This window comes from Protopterus annectens, chromosome 7.part0, assembly GCF_019279795.1.
Source record: "Protopterus annectens isolate FY-2018-M chromosome 7.part0, PAN1.0, whole genome shotgun sequence".
NCBI classification, from domain to species: Eukaryota; Metazoa; Chordata; order Ceratodontiformes; family Protopteridae; genus Protopterus; species Protopterus annectens.
The window spans coordinates 1,617,748,815-1,617,769,848 of record NC_056739.1 but is presented as its reverse complement, the minus strand read 5'-3'; the positions used below and the strand labels follow the sequence as shown (position 1 = coordinate 1,617,769,848).

Here is a 21,034-nt window from a genome sequence, read left to right as displayed (position 1 = left end):
ACCACTTTTTAATGTAACATAAACTAGTTATTCTTCAAGGGCAGCAAGCACTGAATTTGTAGATGAAACTCTAAAATATAAAGTTGTTTGCTAGCAGCAACCTTTTCATTAGTTACAGATCTCTTTAATGTGGAATTATTCAGATTAATTTTACTTCTGCAGAAATTGTGCATATTGACTGATATTGGTGGATTGTAATGAGAGAAGTCCAAGTGGCTTTTTATGGTTGAAATGCTCTGAATTGGGTAGTTCTGTCGTCATTGGTTCATTTTTTTCTTCATTGCCTACTGGAAAAATGTACAAAACAGCAAATTTAAAGCATGCTTCAACAAGTGGTGCAGTATACAAGGGATTATTTAATACAACCAGGAAGGTGAATCAAAGAACCTTTGCACGATTCTAAAATGTGTGCAAGGGTCATATGATTTGAAAACAGCCCCAAGGTAAACTTAATCCACCACCGGCCAGATGCGTTTTCTTTGACTGGATTTCAGTTCTTTTTCAGTGAATGTGACTTTCAAAGGCAGAGGAATTTTAATGCTAAGCCTGTTTTCATTGTGAAGACTGTACTGCTTTGTTTAGCAAATGTCTATTAATGTTTGTGATATAAAATTTGAAATAAAAGTTTTAAATTAAATCCAAATATCTGTAATCATAGAAGTAAAGCAGTATGCACACTGAACGTTTTGAACAGTGTTATGGCAACTGGGGAGAAATTGAGAAATAGTCAAGTAATGGGACCTAGGAATGGTTGCATTGGGGGGGGGGTACCAAATTTACATGCATTTTGCTTTCATGTACATGTCCAGAATTTTTGACATAAGTTGACAACACTACTTAGATTATGACTACAGCAACAGAGAAGAATGTGATATCGACTGTTATGCTAAGATTTTATACAACTGTACTTTTATAGTTACCAGAAAAAAAATGTAATGGTAAACCACAGTGTAAGCTGAACTGTGTTTAAATATTAATTTGGTAGAATTCATCTCAGCTTTTCAGTGGCAAAAAATCAAATCAGTTTAGTGGCCGCATTACAGGTACTGGGCAAGTAATGTTCTAAGTTTTCTTCGTCTGCCTCATTCTTTTTTTCCTTAACAGGTAAACAGACAGACAAGGTTGCCAGTCTGTGCTGCTTCTGACAGATACAGGCATTACTATTATAGCAAGTGGAACCTGGACTGTGGACAAAGCTAATTCATTTTCTTTTTATTTTTTTGGAAGGACTTCCAAATTCTGGCAAACTACTTGCAAATTACATTGCTGTGGTAAAAGGAAGTACAGTGTGTCTACCTTTCATTTTTGTGGAAATTCCTGAAGTTATTTATCTAAATATGGCACTGACAGCAGAATATGAAGCCAAACTGTACCACATTCTACGCATTATCGCAGGGACTCTTGCACACCTCCTGTCTTTTGGGTTCACAGTCTTTGTCACTACAGTTGCACGGCCTGGGTCAAGTGAGTATAACTTAATGGCAGTCACTAAATGTTATATAAATACATTTTGAAATAGTTTGGGTAGAAGCTGTGCTCTGAAGAGGATTGGCAATTAAATGTAAAAAGCTGAAACAAAAAGTGTGTCTGTGTGTGTATGTGTATGTATGTGTGTGTGTGTATATATATATATATATATATATATATATATATATATATATATATATATATATATATATAAATTTTGTTTAAATTTTACATTTGTTGACCGGGATAGTCCAACTGGATATATGTCCATTTTCAGTGGAGGCCTGGGGAGAAAAGATCCAGAGACGCACATAAGGCAAAAACAGTTAAGAGCCATGCAAATTTACAAGTATATACAAAATGTGGTCCATAATAGCCGCGGTGGTATAGCGGTAGCATTGTTACCTCACAGCAAGAGGTTCCCCCGTTCGATTCTCAGCATGGCTTGGGAGTGCCTTCTGTGTGGAGTCTGCATGTCCTCCCCACGGTTGGGTAGCGTTTGAAAGACATGCGTGCATAAATGGGTGTGCCTTCGTTGAAGGTTGGGCATCGAGCTGGCACCTCAGCGTTTCGTAAAAATTTACTGCCAATCATTAGCGGACCGGAGTTCCGCTCTGGCGATCCCTTTATCGGGAAAAAGCCGAAAGACAAACAAACATACAAAATGCAGTCCATAGCAAGGAACTCACAGGATTCATAGTAACTTTACATAAACATAATGTGGCAACAGTTTGCAAATTAGATATGAGGAGAGAATGCACACAATGTTTTTATCTTTATTAGATAGAGTGGTGGTTAATCTGGGTTAGCACAGGGGCAGAACCAATGTGGTTTAAAATATTGTTTCAAGCCATTTTTGAAGAGATTGATACGTGTGTGTGTGTGTGTGTGTGTGTGTGTGTGTGTGTGTGTGTGTGTGTGTGTAATATATAATATGTATATATGTATGTGTGTTGTGGTTGAAGGGCAGTTCAGGAGGATTACCCAAAAGTATGTTTTTTGTAGAGAAGAAAAAAGTGGACACCAGTTGAAATAACTGCAAAAACCGATGTTACCTGGGGAAAAAAAAGCCAAGAGTCAAGTTGCATTGGACTTGCTTTGACTACAGGATGTAATGAGTATTAGAATAAATTTCAGGAAAAGTATTGGAACAAAAGCACCTTTATTCGAACTGGACAGTATTTGGTAGGCTAGATGGTCTCAAAAGTCATTCCTTTCCTTATTTCATCTTTAAGTATAAGAGATGGAGTAGATGGAGATTTTTGTTTCCTAACTAAAAAGACTGTTAATCCTTCTGCATTTGATTATCTCTTGCAAATATTTTCTGTAAACCCAATCAAACTGCCTTTTTGCTGATTAGAGTTGATACAGCTAAGTTATTTTACTTCTGTTTTTTTTTTTGGTTCCGCCAGACTTTGATTTCTCTACTTCCACCTAATTGGCCCATTCATTACAGAAGTATGGGAGCTAGGCAGTCCTGTACTAGGAAAGACCCCTACTGTTCATTTATTCCTACCTGAAAATCACAGTCACCTATTTCTCGAGAGTCAGATTACTAGTCCCAAAGGGCAGCCCACTCTCTGCCCCTGGGAAAACCACATCCCCGCAACTGTAGCTGTACCAAGCTGTGCTGTTGCATTCTTCTGTCAGGAAGTGTCCCTTCTCATGTAGAGTTTCCATCAGCTTACAATGCAAATGCACTTGGGCATAGTGGGCTTGGTAGGCTCAGAGTCCACTGAGTTTAACACCTAATGCCCACACTACTTAATCCAGAACTGCCTAGTCCTCTCCCCACCCAGATGGGCATGATGACCCACTCCCATCCATTGCCCAGCTCCTGTAAGCACCTGAGTTGTTAATCGTACTTGGGTCACCTGCACCAAAGTCGGGACTTTATTTCTGTATGCCACAGAGCTGTCTTGTTTCACAGTTTTGGTGTATATTACATTGTATACTTCTTGGACCTTATGAGACGATACCAAAAATGTAGATACTCATGATGCAGTGATGTCATCCTTCTACACTGTAAGTGTTTAATTTGTGTTGGCGGTGTTCTCTGGCACGTACCTTATGCAGGGGTATAAAATGAAAGTTGAAACATTATTTTGCTTCTAGAGATCCAATAATGGTTGAAAATGAGACTGATTTAGATAAAGCTTGCTTTTTTTAACAAATTTAGAGTCAGAAAAATTTTATTCCACCTTTTAAAAATAGTACGGCAATGATATTTCATAATCTAGTAAAACATAATATGTATATCGATGAATGTTCTAAATAAGGGCCAAACCATACCTTACTCCCAACGCCAGGCTAACCACTGCTCACACACATCTACTATCCACCCTCCTGTATGCTTCCCTCATATTCACTAATCTTAGAAAATTGGACCGCAATAGCCTAGAATCATGCTGCAACAAGATAGCCAAATATGCACCAATCAACCACACAGATCTCACCACTGTTTAGCTCTCTCACAGTTATACTGGCTAGAGCTCCCCAACCTTTTATCGCTTAATCATATAAGCTTAGCCCAAAACATAATCTATTTCCCCCAGTAACTGCCCTGCTATCTCCCACCTAGTCCAACCTAGTAACAATCTCAGATCTTCTAACAAACTCTTACTCAAGGTCTTCAGCTCCCATCACTATCATGGTGACTCCTTTACTCTCACAAAATAGCCAAAATGGATCACTGTTCCAGAGACAGTAACAAAAAACCCAACTCATATTCAGTTCAAAGCACTCCTAAAGGGTCATCTAACTAATCATTGGCAGTTCTTTTGCCACTCCCCTGGATAACTACTAACCCACTTCTATTTCAGTTCTCATCTAACTACTGTCCACTGTTACATTATTTATCTTGTATAAAAATAGCACAGTACTGTATGCTGCAATTGCTTTGTTTGTACTACTGCCTGTATTGCTCCATCAGTCATATTCTCTAAATGCCTGTATTGTTTGCAGTCATTGTTTGAAATACTGTGGAGCTTTTCTCCCTGGGTCTCCACTAAAAACGAACCCCTAGCTCAGTCGGACACTACCTAGTAAACACATGTAATAAATAAAATAAATATTTTGTGAAGTACTGTATGTCCAGAGATGAATGGTTTGCAATAAAAAGACTGCAGAGGAATGAATCATAATTATGAAATCTGTGGATAAGGGGGTTACAATTGTAATAATGCAAAAGGACTTTTATAAAATAATGTTTTAAGCTTTTTGTATAATAAGGAGGAATATTTAGAACACAACGATAACACTTTATATGATATGCATTTTCAGATTGTTTGGTGCAGAAGGGTGTTCTTTCTGACTGAATAAAGAATAGTTTATTTATGTTAAGTCTGTGTATCCCGCCTTTTTTATGCTCTTCCCAAAGTTCATAAAGATAGGAGTGGCCCTCCTGGGAGGCTGATTTTATCACAAGTTGGGGGTCCATGGGAAAGAGTGGGGATAGTATTGCATATGATTTTGCAGATGTATGTTTTTGGTTTACCTTTGTATGTAAGGAATAGTTATCAATTTTTGGTATGGTTAAGCAGGTGAAATGGGAAGATTCCTACTGTAGATGTTACCTCTTTGTATTCTTCTATGCAGTATGATGCAGATTTAAAACCCATTTTGTATTTCTTGAAAGAGGTACAGTTGCTTCCTGATATTTTATATGTGTTAAGGCTTGCATTTTCTAGCAATTGATCTGATATTGTAAATCTTTATTTATTCCTTACTGATAGGACTTCGGTTCCATCCTCTGAACCAACACAGCCGTTTCCAACTCGCGCCAGGCAAAGACTCTCAGCTAAGACCTACCCATAATGCCCTTCTCATAGTCTCTTCAGATCTAGTTTGCCACATTCCTCGTCAGACGTGCCAAGCCTTCTCTCACAAAGCTTATTAAAAATTTCTGTATTTTTGTGTAGTTTCTCTCAAAACTTGTTGTTTCCTTTCTAGTAGTTTCTTGTCAGTACACTATGTCAGAAAAAGCTAAATTGGGGTTTAAACAGTGCAACAACTGTGGGCTAAAGATGCCCAACAGACGGTTACGCTTAGTGCGTTTATTGTTTGGGCGTGGACCATATAAATGCTTCATGTGACATCTGCTCTAGTTTTAGTAATTGTACTCTAGCAGAGCGCAAAAACAAACCACTCTTGAAAGGTTTAGTCAAAACGCCTTTTTCGGTGGCTCTCTCTGGGATGGAGGTCTCACCACCTCCTAAAACCAAGAAACACAAGGAGAAACGGAATCACTCTGTTCCTACATCCCCGACCATTACGGAACAGTGTTGGCACCAAGCTTGTCTGGCGCCCTCGGCGCAGACAACTTCGGCAACAAGCTCTGTGTCTTCTCCCTTGGCGCCGAGCTTCGGCACCATCTTCTTCGGTGCCATCCTTGTTCCTGACACTGGCTTTGACGACCATACACGCTTCGGCACCATCCCCGGCCACAATGCTGACAGCTTATTTGGCTCCAGAGGTTCATAGGTAGGTACTAGGCTATCTGCCCTAGGGCATTTATAAGCCTAGCCAGAATGTGTTGGCTTTCGCCTCCCTTTTAGACTAGATTCCTGAGCCTCTGGCCAGCAGGGCCATAGAAGTGATCCCAGGAGTAAGTTTATGATTTCCCATCCACTCATCAAGATTTCTCTTGAAGAGGGTCAGCGAGTGGCTCTGCCTAACATGGATTGGATTCTATTCCAGAGCGGGGGAAGCCTTTGGGATATGAATCTATCCCTCCAGCATGTCCTTTTTATTGTTGTGCTAAGGTTTAAATCCCTGGAGCGTGTAGCTCTAATGAATCTGGTTTTCTTGAGGGGGAGCATGTCCAACAATTCCGGGTTAGACATGGCCTTGTACGTCAGGCAGAGATCGCCTTTGAGTAGGCAGTAAGCAACTGATTAAAGCTGGAGTTTCTTTAGTCAAGCTGCATAGGGCATCTGTTTGAGGCCCACAATCCTCTTGGTGAGGTATTTTTGAGCTGTCTCCAGCTGCTGCAGGTGTCGGGTAAGGTATATCCCAAATGGGGCATTGTACTCAATTATGGGCCTGATGAGCAATGAGTAGAGGGGCACAATGACCTCTCTTGATCTAGATGTGAACCCTTTTGTGATTAGGTGAGCTATATCGAAGGTTTTTCTAACCACTTTGGCAATGTGATTGTCAAAGGAGAGGTTACTATCTACTTGGGTCCCCAAATCCCTAATTACTTCTTCCGTATTTAGTGGATTACCACCTATGTGGTAGTTTATGGGCACTTTGTTTTTCCCAAAGGGGATGACTATGCATTTTTTGGCATTTAGCTTGAGGCCATGGTTCTGACACCAGGTATCCGTCTCAATAAGGCCCTTCTGGAGGATGCTTGTGTCAGCCGGCGAGTCGATTATGGCTCCCAGTTTGCAGTCATCTGCGATCTTGGTAAGCCACAGTCCTCCCGTGTTTGCCTGTACCTCAGAGAAGTATATATCGAACAAGAGAGGTCCCAGGACTGAGCCATGTGGGACGCCACTTGTAACCAGTTTAGAGTCCGACATGGCACCCTTGACTCTGACCATGTGAGTTCTATCCCTGAGCCAGTTTGCAACCCATCTTGTGACATATGGGTTAATATTTAAGCTGGTAAGCTTATTTATGATGCCAGAGTAGGGTATTGTGTCAATGGCATTTGCGAGGTCCAGGTAGGCTGTGTGGACTACCTTTCCCCTCATCTATGGCTTTGGTTACTATTTTGAAGAAGTCAACTAGGTTTGAGAGGCAAGATCTGCCTTTAACAAAGCCGAATTGGGTAGGGTCCAGTGTTTGGAGGTTCCCAATGTCTTTGTTTATGAGATCCATGATGATGCACTCCATAGCCTTGCAGACCAGGCTAGTCAGGCTTATAGGGCTATAGTTCCTGGGATCCATTGTGGCACCACCTTTGTGGAGCGGGATTACTGTTGCTGTATGCCATTCTTTGGGTACATAACCTGTGGTAAGGCTGAGTTGGAACAGTGAATTTATGTGAGGGTTTAGTTCATTTTGGAGATCGTGTAAGATGCAGCCCGGGATACCATCCGGTCTCATTGATGCTGTGTTTTTTTTTACTTTGGAGAGGGCTGCTTTCACCTGTGTGTCTGTGATGTCTGGGGGACTGCATTCTTCTGGGATAGACTCTGGCCCTTTTGGGGGGAAGGGGGGTTAAAGTTTGCACTGAACCTGTCCGCCAGGATGTTGGCAATGTCAGTGGGTTCAGTGTATTTTGTGCCATTTTGCACCAGCTCAGAGCAGATCTGAGAGTTGCCACCCAGATTCTTGACTTAACTAAAGAACGCCTTGTGATTATCTTGAGTCTTTGGCAATTTTTCTTTCAAAGCTAGCCTTTGATGATTTTATGAGGGATAGAAGTTTCTTGCTAGTACTGATCAGGGATGCCTTTCTTTTTGGGATTTTGCCTTATCATGCAATAGTTTCCTCCTTCTGTTGTATAGCTTATTTATGGCCGAGGTCCACCAGACTGGTCTCCTGTTTTTGGAGGAGTGAGTCTTGGTTTTACTTGGGATGAGCACGATCCATGCATTCCTGTAGGTGCTCATAGAGTGCATTTGTAAAGGATTCTGCGGTTTGGGTAGCATTTTCCATTAGCCCGGGAGCTTTGAAACTTTCTACCTCGGTCTTGAGAAGTGTGAAGTTTGCTTTTGAGAAATTTTTCACAGTGGTTTCCTTGGCTGGGGGTGGGGTTGGGATGTGGATGTCCATTGTGATTAGTTTATGGTCTGATCTTGCCAACGAGGGGTTTACCTCTGGTGTGGAACATTGAACCCCCATGTTGGTGATGACCAAATCCAATATGTTGTCCCCTCTTGTGGGAGTGGTGACCAGTTGTTCCATGGCATTTGAGTTTATAAACTCCAGGAACCGTTGGGCGAAAGAGTTGGGACTTGAGTAGTTTTCCCAGTCAATGTTTGGGTAATTGAAATCCCCCAGTATCATGGTGTTTGGTGAGACCTTCATTTTCTCCAATGTTCTCAGGAATGCCGAGTGGGGGTCCTGAGACAAGGTGGGTGATCTGTAGCAGGCAACAAACTGAAAAGCAATTTTACCTACTGTTAGTTGCACATGGATGGTTTCCGCTGCCTCATGCAGTGCCACTAATCTGGAGGTGTGTGTATCCTTGATGAAAATGGATAATCCCCTCCCTTTAGTATTTCAGTCAGAGTTTTGGGGCCAAAAAGAATGGTATGACATGGTAAGACAGACTATGACCTCGGTTCCTAAGGTTAAACATCTCCCAAGAACCAGATACTCTCCAACTTACGACCCGTTTTCGGGCACCAGTTTAGCCCCTTTCTTGAAAGACCTGACTCTCCTTCAGCAGCCTCCTATAGATCCACCAGGAGCCTATCTGAAGAAGATGTAGTGCGGGTTGTGGACCAGCTTCTGGCAGCTAGGGGATTGCCCACCATGGCTAGACCTTCCATTCCCTTTGGCACGGCACCCTTCACAGCATATTCACCAGTTTATCCTCCTCCGGCCTCTTCCCATTCTCTGGAGATCTCGGTACCAATGACCACCCCGGTGCATAATGTTTCGGCTCTGACTGCGGAGTTTCCTGTCGGCACAAGCCTCCCTTACTGCATCGGCTCCATTGGAGCCGGTAGACTCGTAGTTTTTGGGCTGTCGGCACCAAGGTACCTAGTCCAGTGCCTATTTTTCTGCTGGTGCTGTCTATGTCCACAGCTCCGACAGCTTCCAGTTCTCTCGGAACTCCTCACCTGGAGGCGGGCTCCTCAGGCGGGGTGTGACCCCGGCTCGAAGGTTGTCCTTCTTGGTTCCGGGCTCCCATCTCTCCTCAAGTGGGCCTGCTTTCCAGGTGATGGAGAGGATCCTTGCCTTCACATCACTACAGTCAGCACCAATAGTATCGACGCCAGAATCCCCCAATAGCATACAGCTGTCCCAACCCCCTACTTTAGGATCCCAGGCACGTGAGCTGCAAGACCTCCCTTTTAAGGGAACTCTTTTTCCGGAGTCCTCTTCAGAAGATCCCACTGGGGAGCCATCCTGGAAGAAACAGTACAAGAGGAAGCACCTTGATTCCCCTGAAGAATCTTGTCGCTGAGGACACCGATTGCGATGAGGGAGAAGGGTCCCCACGGTCTCCCCCAGAAGATGTTTCATTTGGAGACAATCTCAAAATCCTCAAGCAGAGAATCGACTGTAAGTCCTCTAACCCTTCTTCGGAGGAATCTGTGTTCTTGCAGGCCTTCTGTGCCCTGCAGTCTACTTCCTGGGTGACCCCACCTGCGGATGAGCTTGTAAAGCTGATCATGCCATGTGCCTGGAAGGCCCCGGACAATGTAAAACCTGTCCCCGGGTGGCCGGACAAAATTTTATCCACCCACGAAGACCAGCCCAACTGGTCTAAGCAGTTAACGGTTGATTCCATGGTCGTGGCGGCCACCAAATAGGGAACTGGCAGAAGATAGTTACACTGTCCATCCTCCGAACAAGGAATCTCGGGCCATAGACAGACTGGGGAAGCGGACCTATACTTCAGTGACCTTTGCCATTCGGTCGCTGAACTATCTGGTACATTTCACTCGCCTCCAAAGAGACCCAATTTCTGAAATGTATACCTGTTTGGCGGGGGTACTGCCTGATGAGGTGCGTGACACTGTTGCCTCGCAGCTAGATACCCTAGAATCTATCTCGAACTCCTCGATGTGTTTGGTATCTCACACCACTGAGGGAGCAGCTTGAGCTGCCGTATCAGGCATTGTCATGAGACATCATGCTTGGATGCATTTGTGTGATTTCGCAGACCCCTTTAAATCTTCCTTCGTCAACGAGTCTGTCGACGAATCTGCACTTTTTGGTCCCAAAGTACGAGACACAATAGCACGAAGTGAGAAAGACGGAAAGGCCTTGTCTGCTGTGGGCATACGTATTTCCACCCCCCAGAGGTCCTATTCCAGAAACCAGAGGGGAGGGAAATTGGGTTCAAAAAGTCCCAAGGATCTTTTCGTGACACTCGTGGTGAGCAATCCCCCTGGGGCAGAGGGGGGAACTAATCTGGAAGATGCCCCTTTCGAGGCAGAGGGGGTCCGTGTAACCAGGGTGCTAGAGAGTCCTTCTCCGGCTGACCCTACCAGTGCTCCTGAGCAGCGGCCCGATTGTAGTCAGGTGTCATTTTTTTCTGCACCTACCGGCCTGGCAACTTATTACTACCGATGTTTGGGTGCAGAGAATAATATCCAGAGGCTACCATATTCCATTCGATTTAACTCCCAGATCCGTCAAACAAATCCCCGATGTGCCACCAAGTCAGAGCGAGGTAGCAGCCTTAGAAATAGAAAAGCTGCTAAGAAAAAGAGTCATCCAACCAGTCCCACCAGGCCAGAGAGGATCCGGGTTTTACTTGAGGTTCTTTTTAGTGCCAAAAAAGACAGGGGACTGGAGACCAATCCTGGATCTCAGCCTATTGAACAAATTTATGAAACCTCAAAAATTCCATATGATCACAGTACAGTCCATTCTCCCTTTTAGAACAACTGGATGTGGTCTATAGATCTCCAGGATGCGTATTACCACATAAAGATGGATTAGTGGTCTCGGAGATTTCTCTGCTTCCGGCTGAGAGACCATCACTACCAGTTCAGGGTACTGCCATTCAGTCTCTTAACAGCCCCTGAGTGTTCACCAAATCTATGGCAGTTGTAGTAGCTCATCTTCGACTACAAGGATTTCAGGTGTTTCTGTATCTAGATGATTGGCTCTTTACCGCCTCGACCAGGAATAGTCTAATCCACAGCCTGTCTTACACTCAAGGCTCTCCTCTTGGGGATTATGATCAACAAGGACAAATCTCAAATGTCCCCAGCAAAAACATTGGAATTTATTGGAGCAATGACACAACATCCTGTCAAGCTTCCCTCCCTCCTCACAGGTTTTCAAAAATAAGACACCAGATCCAAGCCCTCCTTCCACAGACCTTTGTACCAGCACATGTACTACAACTCTTAGGCTCTATGGCAGCAACCATTACCCTAGTACCACTGGCGAGGTTGCACATGAGAATATTACAGTGGCTCCTTTCTTCACAATGGTCGATCTTAACCCACCCACTCGACCACATGATACGCCTTACAAACCTTTGCAAGAAAGAAATGCTATGGTGGATGAAGCCAGAGTCAAATCTTTGGTGTCGACCGTTCTGTCTCCCCCAGCCCAGGGCCACGGTGACCATGGACACTTCCCTGTTAGGGTGGGGGGGCATTTCCAGGGAAAAACGAACCAGGCGACCGGGTCCCCCATGGAGACTAATTTGCACATAAATGTCCTGGAATTGAGGGCAGTTCTGTTAGCGTTGCAAGCGTTCCATACATCCCTCCCTTCCGGGACCATTGCAACATGTCAGTCTGGTATATAAACAAACAAGGTGGAACCGGTCTTACCCCCTGTGTCAGGAAGCCATGAGGATTTGGCACAGGGCGATAGCTTCCAACCGCTTTCTTATAGCAATGCACATTCCCGGGAGTTCCAACCTTATTCCGGACAGTCTGAGCAGGAACATCCTGTTGCCTCACTAGTGGTCCCTCAATCCTGTAATAGCAGATCGGATCTTCCGCCACTGGGGCAGGCCTTGCTGCGATCTGTTTGCTTCCTGTCTAAACAACAAATGCAGAAGCTACTTTGCCCTGATCCTCCCTCAGGTGGAATCACCGAGGGACGCTCTAACACCCGATTGGCCCCTGGGTCTACTGTATGCCTTTCCCCCGTTTCCCCTCATCCCAAAATTCCTCCAGAAAGCTCAAAGGTTGGGAAGCAAAGTGATCCTCATTGTCCCTTATCGGTCCCGTCAAGTCTGGTTTCCTTTCCTATGGCCTCATCTGATTCACAGCCCGTGGATCTTGGATCAATCTCAAGGTCCGCTATCTCATCCTCAGGGACTGATTCACCCCAATTTGCACAGCCTCAAACTTACAGTTTGGTTCCTCCACTTCCGATGATTGCCAGGCTGCCTGATATTTCATTTCCCGTCCGTGAGATTCTTCTGGCTTCACACAAACCTTCCACCAGAAAAATTTATTGTAGTAAATGGGCTAGGTTCTCTACATGGGCCAAAGATCAGGACATAGACCCTTTCTCTATGCCTATTCAGAAGATCCTACAGTACCTGACTACTATTCTACATGCAGGAGCCTCAGCATTGACAATTACTGTGCATTTAGCAGCTATCGCAAATTTTCGTAATGGATTTGATAATTCTTCTGTTCATAGGTAGGTACTAGGTTATTGGCCCTAGGGCCTATACAAGCCTAGGAAACACCACACAAACAACCTTGCACGCAGGACAAGTGCAACGGCCAGGAAAATGTAGTAAATTGCATAAGTGAGCCAGCACTAGTAGAACACCATTTATTGTTAGGTGGATCAATATGTTTTGTAAATGAATCTAACTAAGAGCCTCATTCATCGGGCCTTTTGGAGTGGACGGTTTCAGTTTAACAGGGAAGGTGCGAAACATACAGAGTGGTCGCCATGATTTTTGTGAGACGCATTATTTGCACAGAAATTCTTGTATAAAAAACTATCTTTTGGGGATAGTTCTGGACATATTAGTAAGATTATTGCACTAATTCTTGTGTGATACTAAGGGCTATATTTTTTCCACTAGTGGTGTAGAAATATATGATTTCATGTTCTGAAAAAACAATGGGAATTGTGTTGTTGGATGGAACCAATACCTTTGTGAAATCAATATAACAGTGAGACCTATTTATTTTCTCTAACATTTTTTATTGGACTATTTCAGTCATATAAATGAGTTTATGTCCAGGATTACTATTTATTACATCCTATAAATGTTAACCTCTTAAGATAATATGGTTTGTGAGTTTGAGGGCAAACTGAGACATGTCTGTTCATTACATTGATACCATCCATATAATTTGTTAACGAATATAGAAATATTGCCACATCTTAGAGGTGACTGTAATCCGTTCTGAAGGCAAACACACTGTGTATGATATAAGAATATCAGTTTTGAATTTGGAAAAGTCATATTAATTATCCAGATTTTAGGACAGCGTTTAAGGCAAACATACATGTCCTTTATTTTTGGAGGGCCCTTCATTACAATTGTAAAGATCCAGTAATTTGGACTTTTTCTATACTAAATAGAAACAATTGTTATATATCCATTCCAACAATATATTAGTGTGTAATTGGCTTTGACATTCAAAGTCCAGGCAGCACCGTGGCCCCAACTGTTACTTATATACTTTTATACATATAATTTTCATGTATATTTCATATAGAGAACTGATTTTTTACAACATCTGTGGTTGAGAGGACCATATATTTAACTGTTTTTGGTCCCAGAAGCAATTGATATCTAATTTTATACAATATCTGACAATGGTGGGACGTTTATGGTCAGATATTTATACTTCTGTGGCTGGCATATGAGAAGATATATGGATAGCTATTGCCGAGTTTAGTGTTGCGACGGCGTTTATTGCATTTATAGAACTATTGCAGTGTGTTTATGGAAGGGTCCATGTTTTATGGCCTCTAAACTTAAGGAGGTTAATGTGGTAAGCTTTCTCAATCATCTTATGTGGTAAGCTTTCTCAACCATTGGATGTTGCATTTATATGCTGATGGGTATGGGCATCTTGACTTATATGGGAGTATTTGGTATATAGTGACATTTCGGGCTTTGATGCAGATAAGTTGTTGTTGATTTAAATATTTTTCACTATATTGTATGGAAATGGATTTGACAACTATTTTAAAGGGTTTGTCCGAAGATAAGGATGATGTGCAAATCTTTGATATTCTTGGGGAGGATATTTCATCTGATAATGATAGGATAAAAGATCCAGGGGATCACTGTAAAGATCTATTTTTTAAAATAACCAAAAGTATGAGGCAACTTAGAAATAATGTGTGGAACCTTAGGTTATTTAAAGCCTACAAAGGTAGGAACATCACCCCCAGGGGACTTAGAATAAAACTTCAACCGTTTGTGAGTGGTCCGGATGATAAGCTTAATGAGGAGTGGGTTGAAGCTCAACATCTAGCAACCATGTCATTTGTGGACATTCTCATTTCTTTTTATGAGAGAAGTATTGATGCCAATATTGTGGAGGTTAACACCTTATGCGACAATATTAAACCCTTTGAAGGACAAACTATATATAAATCCTGTCTAACTAAACTTTCTAAGGATTTATTGGTATTAGAACAAAATTTGAAAGATAAAAAGATACAGAAATTTCAAAGGGATGTCACAGATTATGCAGAAGGTAAGCCCTTCAGCATAAAAAAATCTGTTAGGTTTAGGGATAGGGAGTTTCAACCCACTAAATTTAGAAAAAAAAGAGACCGAGGTCTATATTAAAAAGATCTAAAACAGATCTCAATAGTACTTCTGGTGAAGAATCGTCAAATACTGAGCATGAACCTGTCTCCAGTCAAGAGTCTCCAGCACATAAGAGAACCAAAAATATGGTCCACCCTTTAGGATTAAGAGACGCAGGGGGGGTAGAAAACACAAACATAGACACGGTAAAGAACTTGGAAATGTTATTGGATGTTCTAACTCAGAAATAGATGTTTATGTAAATGTTCATAATATCTCATCTGTGTCTCTGAATGAAATGCAATTAAAAATATTGAATAAAGGGCTATCGTTTGTTCCCATTTTTTATGTCAATGAATATAGTTTTGTTACAGGATGTTTTGACATTTTGTAGATCATTAAATTTAAAATTGTTTTTTGGACACACAGATAATTTACAAAGATCTACTGGTTTTCGATTTCATAAATCTACCTTTCAGCCACTGATGGATAAATATATGGCCATTTTTCAGGAAAAGGTGATCAAAGATCTACATTTTAAACAGGAAGAGGCAGTTATGTTAAGTAACAATTTATCTGACTTGGAAATTCATGCCATTGAGAGTTTAAGGACTAACCCAAACATTGTCATTACTTCAGCAGACAAAGGGGGTGCTGTGGTCATAATGGATATGGAACAATATATGGTTGAGGCTTATACCCAACTTAATAACAAACAACATTACGTGTTAATGCCTTTAGACCCTACTGATTTGTTTAAAAAACAAATTGATGAATTTTTGGAGGAAGCAGTTGAAGTAGGAATTATTGATAACAATACTAAGATGCAATTAATGGTAATGAATCCAAAGAAACAAATTTTCTATTTACTGCCAAAAATTCATAAGGATTTATTAAAACCTCCGGGTAGACCTATAGTTTCAGGTCGAGGGTCTTTAACAAAACCACTTTCAGAATTTTTGACTTTACATCCCAAGCCACTATTGACATTAGTTAGATCTAGATTAAATGATACTACAGAGTTTTTACAAATTATTAGGGATTCTCAATTAGAGCCCAGTTTGTTGATGTGTACGCTTGACGTTAAGTCACTATATACTAATATCCAACACTGGGCTGGATTACAAGCAATAGAATACTGGTTAAACCGAAGTAATATTTATCCACCGGGTTTAAATACCTTAATTATTTGTATGGTTGAGCATGTGCTAACTAAAAATGTGTTTTATTTTCATCAACAATGTTATTTACAGGTCCAAGGTACAGCCATGGGGGCCTCTTTTGCCCCTATATATGCTGACCATTTTATGGGATACATAGAGGAATGTCTTATCTATGATAGATCTCATAATATATATATAGAGGAACTGGATATATGGCGAAGGTACCTAGACGACTGTTGCTTTATTTGGAGATGTGATTTAGAATATCTGTCAGAATTCGTACAATATGTTAATGACAATGTTTGGGGGATCGAATTTACTCTCAATGTACAATATCAACAAATTCAATATTTGGATGTATGTGTAAGTAGAATCAATGACCTCACTTTGGATTCGAAAATTCATAGAAAATATCCACTATATAATATGTTGCTGGATGCCAGTAGCTTACATTCCCAACATATCTTTAAAAATATCCCTATGTCTCAATTTTTAAGAGTTAAAAGAATATGTTCAAATCAGGATACCTATGAACTGTTTCAGCAGGACCTTAGGAAAAGATCCCTAGCCAGGGGATATAAATATGGGGACATAGTATCGGCTTCCAAGTGGGTGCAACAGTTTGATCTTGATCATTTATTGAAATATAAGGACAAAAATATTCCCAAGGAGACTCCTATCAGATTTATTACAACATTTGGTAGAAATATTAATGTCATTAAAAGTGTGATTAATAACAATTGGAATATTTTAATGACCAATTCAAGACTGGCAGATATTCTGCCTCAAGAATGTCTTTTTTCATATAGGAGAGGCCGTACATTGGGTTCCTATTTTAATTGGTATAAGAGAGGTACAAATTCCAAAGTGGGATTGATACAACGTACACTGTCAGGAGTTGAACTGAGGGGTTGTTTCCCTTGTGGTCATTGTTCCCTCTGTGTTCATGTTCAAAAATCCAAATAATTTTCCAGCAAAAATGTTACAAACATTTTTGACATTAGATGTTTTGGTACTTGTGGAACCAGTTGGGTCATTTATTTGGTGACTTGTTCTTGTTTGGCTTTTTATATAGGCCAAACATCTAGGCCTTTTAGAATTAGAGTATCAGAACATTTGAGCAATGTTAGAAATAAATCCTGTACTAGTGCTTTATATAAACATATGTTAACTCATACCAATGCTAAATTTTATTTTCAGATTATTGATGTTGTTAAGGTGGAATTTAGTGATAAACATGGTTGTCATGACTTATTAAACCAAAAAGAAAAAGCATGGATCATTAGATTAGGTGGATTGTTCTATCCAGGTCTAAATGAACATTTATAATGCATTTTGTGCAAAGTGTATAGCAGTAGTTTATTGTTATATACATTCGTTGTTATATATATTGGTTGATTGGTTTGTCTAAATAATTGTTAAAATGATAGTTAATATGTTTAAAACTTGGGATATATATTAGGTTTATCTGAATTTGTATTGTGTTACTTTAAATGGACTCTCATCAATTTGTATGCTAATTATTGGCATTTTGACTTTCTCTATATGTAGTCAATGAACAGAATGATTTGCTATCACTGAAGAAGGCTAAGTGCTGAAACCCGTATGATTCTGTTTTCACACTTTATGGAACAATAAATGGTGTTCTACTAGTGCTGGCTCATTTATGCAATTTCCTATACAAGCCTAGCCATAAAGGTATCCTGGCTTTCATCACCCAAGAAATTTTTTTTCCTGTGCCCCTGTCGAGCAGAGCCACAGAGGTGATCCCTGGGGTGAATTTCCTATATCCCATCCAGTCATCAAGATTTTTCTTGAAGAGTGTTAATGAGGAGCTTTGTTTGATATAGATAGGTAGTTTGTTCCAGAGTATGGGAAGCCTCTGGGACAGGAATCTATCCCTCCAGCATGTTCTGTTTATTGTGGTGACCATGTTTAGGTCACTAGGGCATGTAGCTCAGAGGGATTGGGATTTCTTTAAGTGGAGCATGTCCAATAGCTCTGGGTTTGACATAGCTTTGTATGTTAGGCAGAGATCGCCTCTGAGTAGGCGATATGCGACGGAGTAAAGCTGGAGTTTTTTTGAGACGGTCTGCATAGGGCATCTGTTTGAGGCCGGTAATCCTCTTTGTGAGGTATTTCTGCGGCCTTTCCAGTTGTTGTAGGTGTCTTGTGAGGTACATACCGAAAGGGGCATTGTATTCTATAATGGGTCTAATGAGTGACGAGTAGAGGGGAACAATGACCTCTTTTTTTCCTGGATGCGAAATCTTTTGTGATGAGGTATGCCACGTAGAAGGATTTTCTGACTACTGTGGTGATGTGATTATCAAAGGAAGAGACTACTGTCCACCTGTGTCCCAAGGTCTCTTATCACACTTTCGGTGTTAAGTAGACTACCACCCTTACCAAAGGGGATGACAATTCACTTTTTGGCATTGAGCTTGAGGCCGTGACTTTGACACCAGGCATCTGTCTCAGTGAGGCCCTTTTGTAGGATGTCCACATCGTTAGGAGTTTCAATTATGGCTCGTAGTTTACAGTCATCTGCCAGCTTTGTTAGCCAAAGACCTTCTGTGTTAGCCTATACTTCAGAAAAGTAGATACCAAACAGGAGAGGACCCAGGACTGAACCCTGTGGTACTCCACTTGTCACTGGTCTGAAGTTGGATTTGGAGTCTGCTACTTTCACAGTGTAGGTTCTGTCAGTGAGCCAATTGGCAACCCATCTTGTGACATAGGGATTTATACCTAGTTTAGTGAGTTTATCTATAATTCCAGAGTGGGGGATGGTGTCTAAAGCCTTGGCGACATCTAGGTAGGCTGTGAACCACCTTACCCTCGTCTGTGGCTTTGGTGACTGCTTCAAAGAAGTCTATCAGGTTTAGGAGACATGATCTGCCTTTTACAAACCCGAACTGGGTGGGGTCCAGAGTTTGGAGATTACAAATGTCTTTGTTTATAAGTTACATGATGATACGTTCCATGGCCTTGCAGACCAGGCCTGTTAAGCTAATTGGGCAGTAATTCCCGGGGTCCGTGTTGGCTCCCTCTTTGTAGGGTGGGATGACTGTCGCTGTGCTCCATTCAGTGTGCACGAAGCCTGAGGTGAGGCTATGAAGAACATGGTGCTTAGGTGGGGTGCCAGTTCATTCTATAAGTCATGTAGAACGCAGCCTGGGATGTCGTCAGGTCCCATGGATGCTGTGTTCTTGGCTTTGGAGAGTGTGGTTTTTACCTGGGAAGCCATGATTACAGCAACTTTGCATTCTTCTGGTATAGAGATGGGCCCTTTAGGGGGTATGGGGGGGATAAAGTCAGCACTGAACATATCTGCAAGGATGTTGGCAATATCAGTTGGTTCTGTATATTTAGCGGCATTGTGCTGTAACTTAGAGCAGATCTGAGTGTTGCCATTGAGTTTCTTGACATAGCTATAGAATGATTTGTGGTTGTCTTTAGAATCAGTGGCAATTTTGTTTTCATAACTAACTTTGGAGGATTTTATGAGGAATCTCAGTTTCTTACTGAGGCTGACCAGGGAGTTCTTCCAGCCATGTGATTTTACTCTTTTTTGCAACAGTTTCTTTCTTTTGTTGTAGAGTTTGTTTATGGCAGGGAGCCACTAGATTGGCTTCCATTTTTTGGAGGATAGCATCTTGGTTCTCTTAGGGATAGCACAAGCCATGCACTCATGTAGGTGCTTATAAAGTGCATTTGTGTAGGATTCAGCAGTCGTACCTCTATTGTCCGTCTGCATGGGTGTCGTGAAGTTTGCCACTTCTGTCTTAAGCATGAAGTTGGCTTTGGAGAAATTTTTTACAGTGGTTTCCCTAATGGCGGGTGGGGGCAGGATGTGGATGCACACCATCTGTTTAAAACCTTTTTGAAAGGAGTATTACACATTAGATCTCCTGTCAAGCCCCCCCTAGAACCCTGGGACTTGACTTTGGTACTTCAGCCATTAACAAGCCCTCCTTTCCAACCTTCTGATTCATGTGATATAAAATTTTTATCATGGAAGACTACTTCTAGTAGCACTTACCTCAGCGAGAAGAGTATCTGAGTTACAGACCTTGAGTGTCAAGTGGCCTTACTTGAACTTCCAAAGGGATAGAGTGTCCTTCGTACTGACCCCTCCTTCTTGCCCAAGCTAATTTCTGGATTTTCAATTAACTAATCTATTGACCTGCCAGTTTTCTTCCGTCAGCATTCAAACAGAGGGGAGTATCTTTTGCACACCCTTGATGTTCATAGGCAGCTTCGTTTTTATTTGGACAGGACTAAATCTTTCAGGAAAATGGATCAGTTGTTAGTGGCCTTTGTGGGACCCAAATTGGGTAAACCTGTCTCCAAAGTGACTGTATCCTCCTTGCTTAGAAACATCTTTACCTTCATCTACCATCAGAATAAACTATCCTTACCTTCCAGAATAAAGGCTCATTCTACCAGATCGATGGCTACTTCTGTAGCTTTTCATTCCAGAGCCTCTATGGATGATATCTCCGCAGCAGCCACTTGGGCAAGACTTCATACCTTTATCACTCATTACAAATTGGATTTGGCCTCCAAGGGATGAGCATCTTTTAGTTCTATGGTGCTCAGGAATATCCGTCCTTAGGGCCACCCAGGAATGCAAATTTATTTATGGGTGGTTTGAAAGATGTATATTTATGATGATTCATACTTTGATGCTTATGTTTTTTTTTTTTTTTTTTTTTTGTGTTATATAGATATTTTTTTTTATTTTAAATGGTCCCGAAGAGTTATTTTTTGAGTTTATGGGCAAGATTAGCAATACTAATGTTGGTTTACTTTTTACTTATGAGGTTTAAGCACAAGTTATTTCTTATTTAGGTGTTAAGATCTATATTTAAAATAAGCTAATGGCTTCCACCTTGTATAGGAAACCTAGTGTTGCTAATATTTTTTATGCATGCAACTGACTCTTACTCTCAGCACTTTATACACTCACTGCTGTATGGTGAGCATACCTCTCAACCCAGTTTTGAGGGCAAAATGTTGGGGTGCCACGAATTTCTTATGTGGCCCCTTTAATTTC

The 21,034-nt window shown here is 41.4% G+C and overlaps 1 protein-coding gene across 1 annotated transcript in view; it reads left to right on the top strand.

Moving 5' to 3' along the window:
- The window catches only part of LOC122807148 (transmembrane reductase CYB561D2), a 902,611-nt gene that overhangs the window by 276,777 nt on the left and 604,800 nt on the right, over positions 1-21,034 (top strand). Inside the window, exon 2 of the mRNA XM_044078162.1 lies at positions 1,228-1,464. Coding sequence (XP_043934097.1) covers positions 1,338-1,464 — 127 coding nt within the window. The 5' untranslated portion in view covers positions 1,228-1,337. The remainder of the gene's footprint in view (positions 1-1,227; positions 1,465-21,034) is intronic.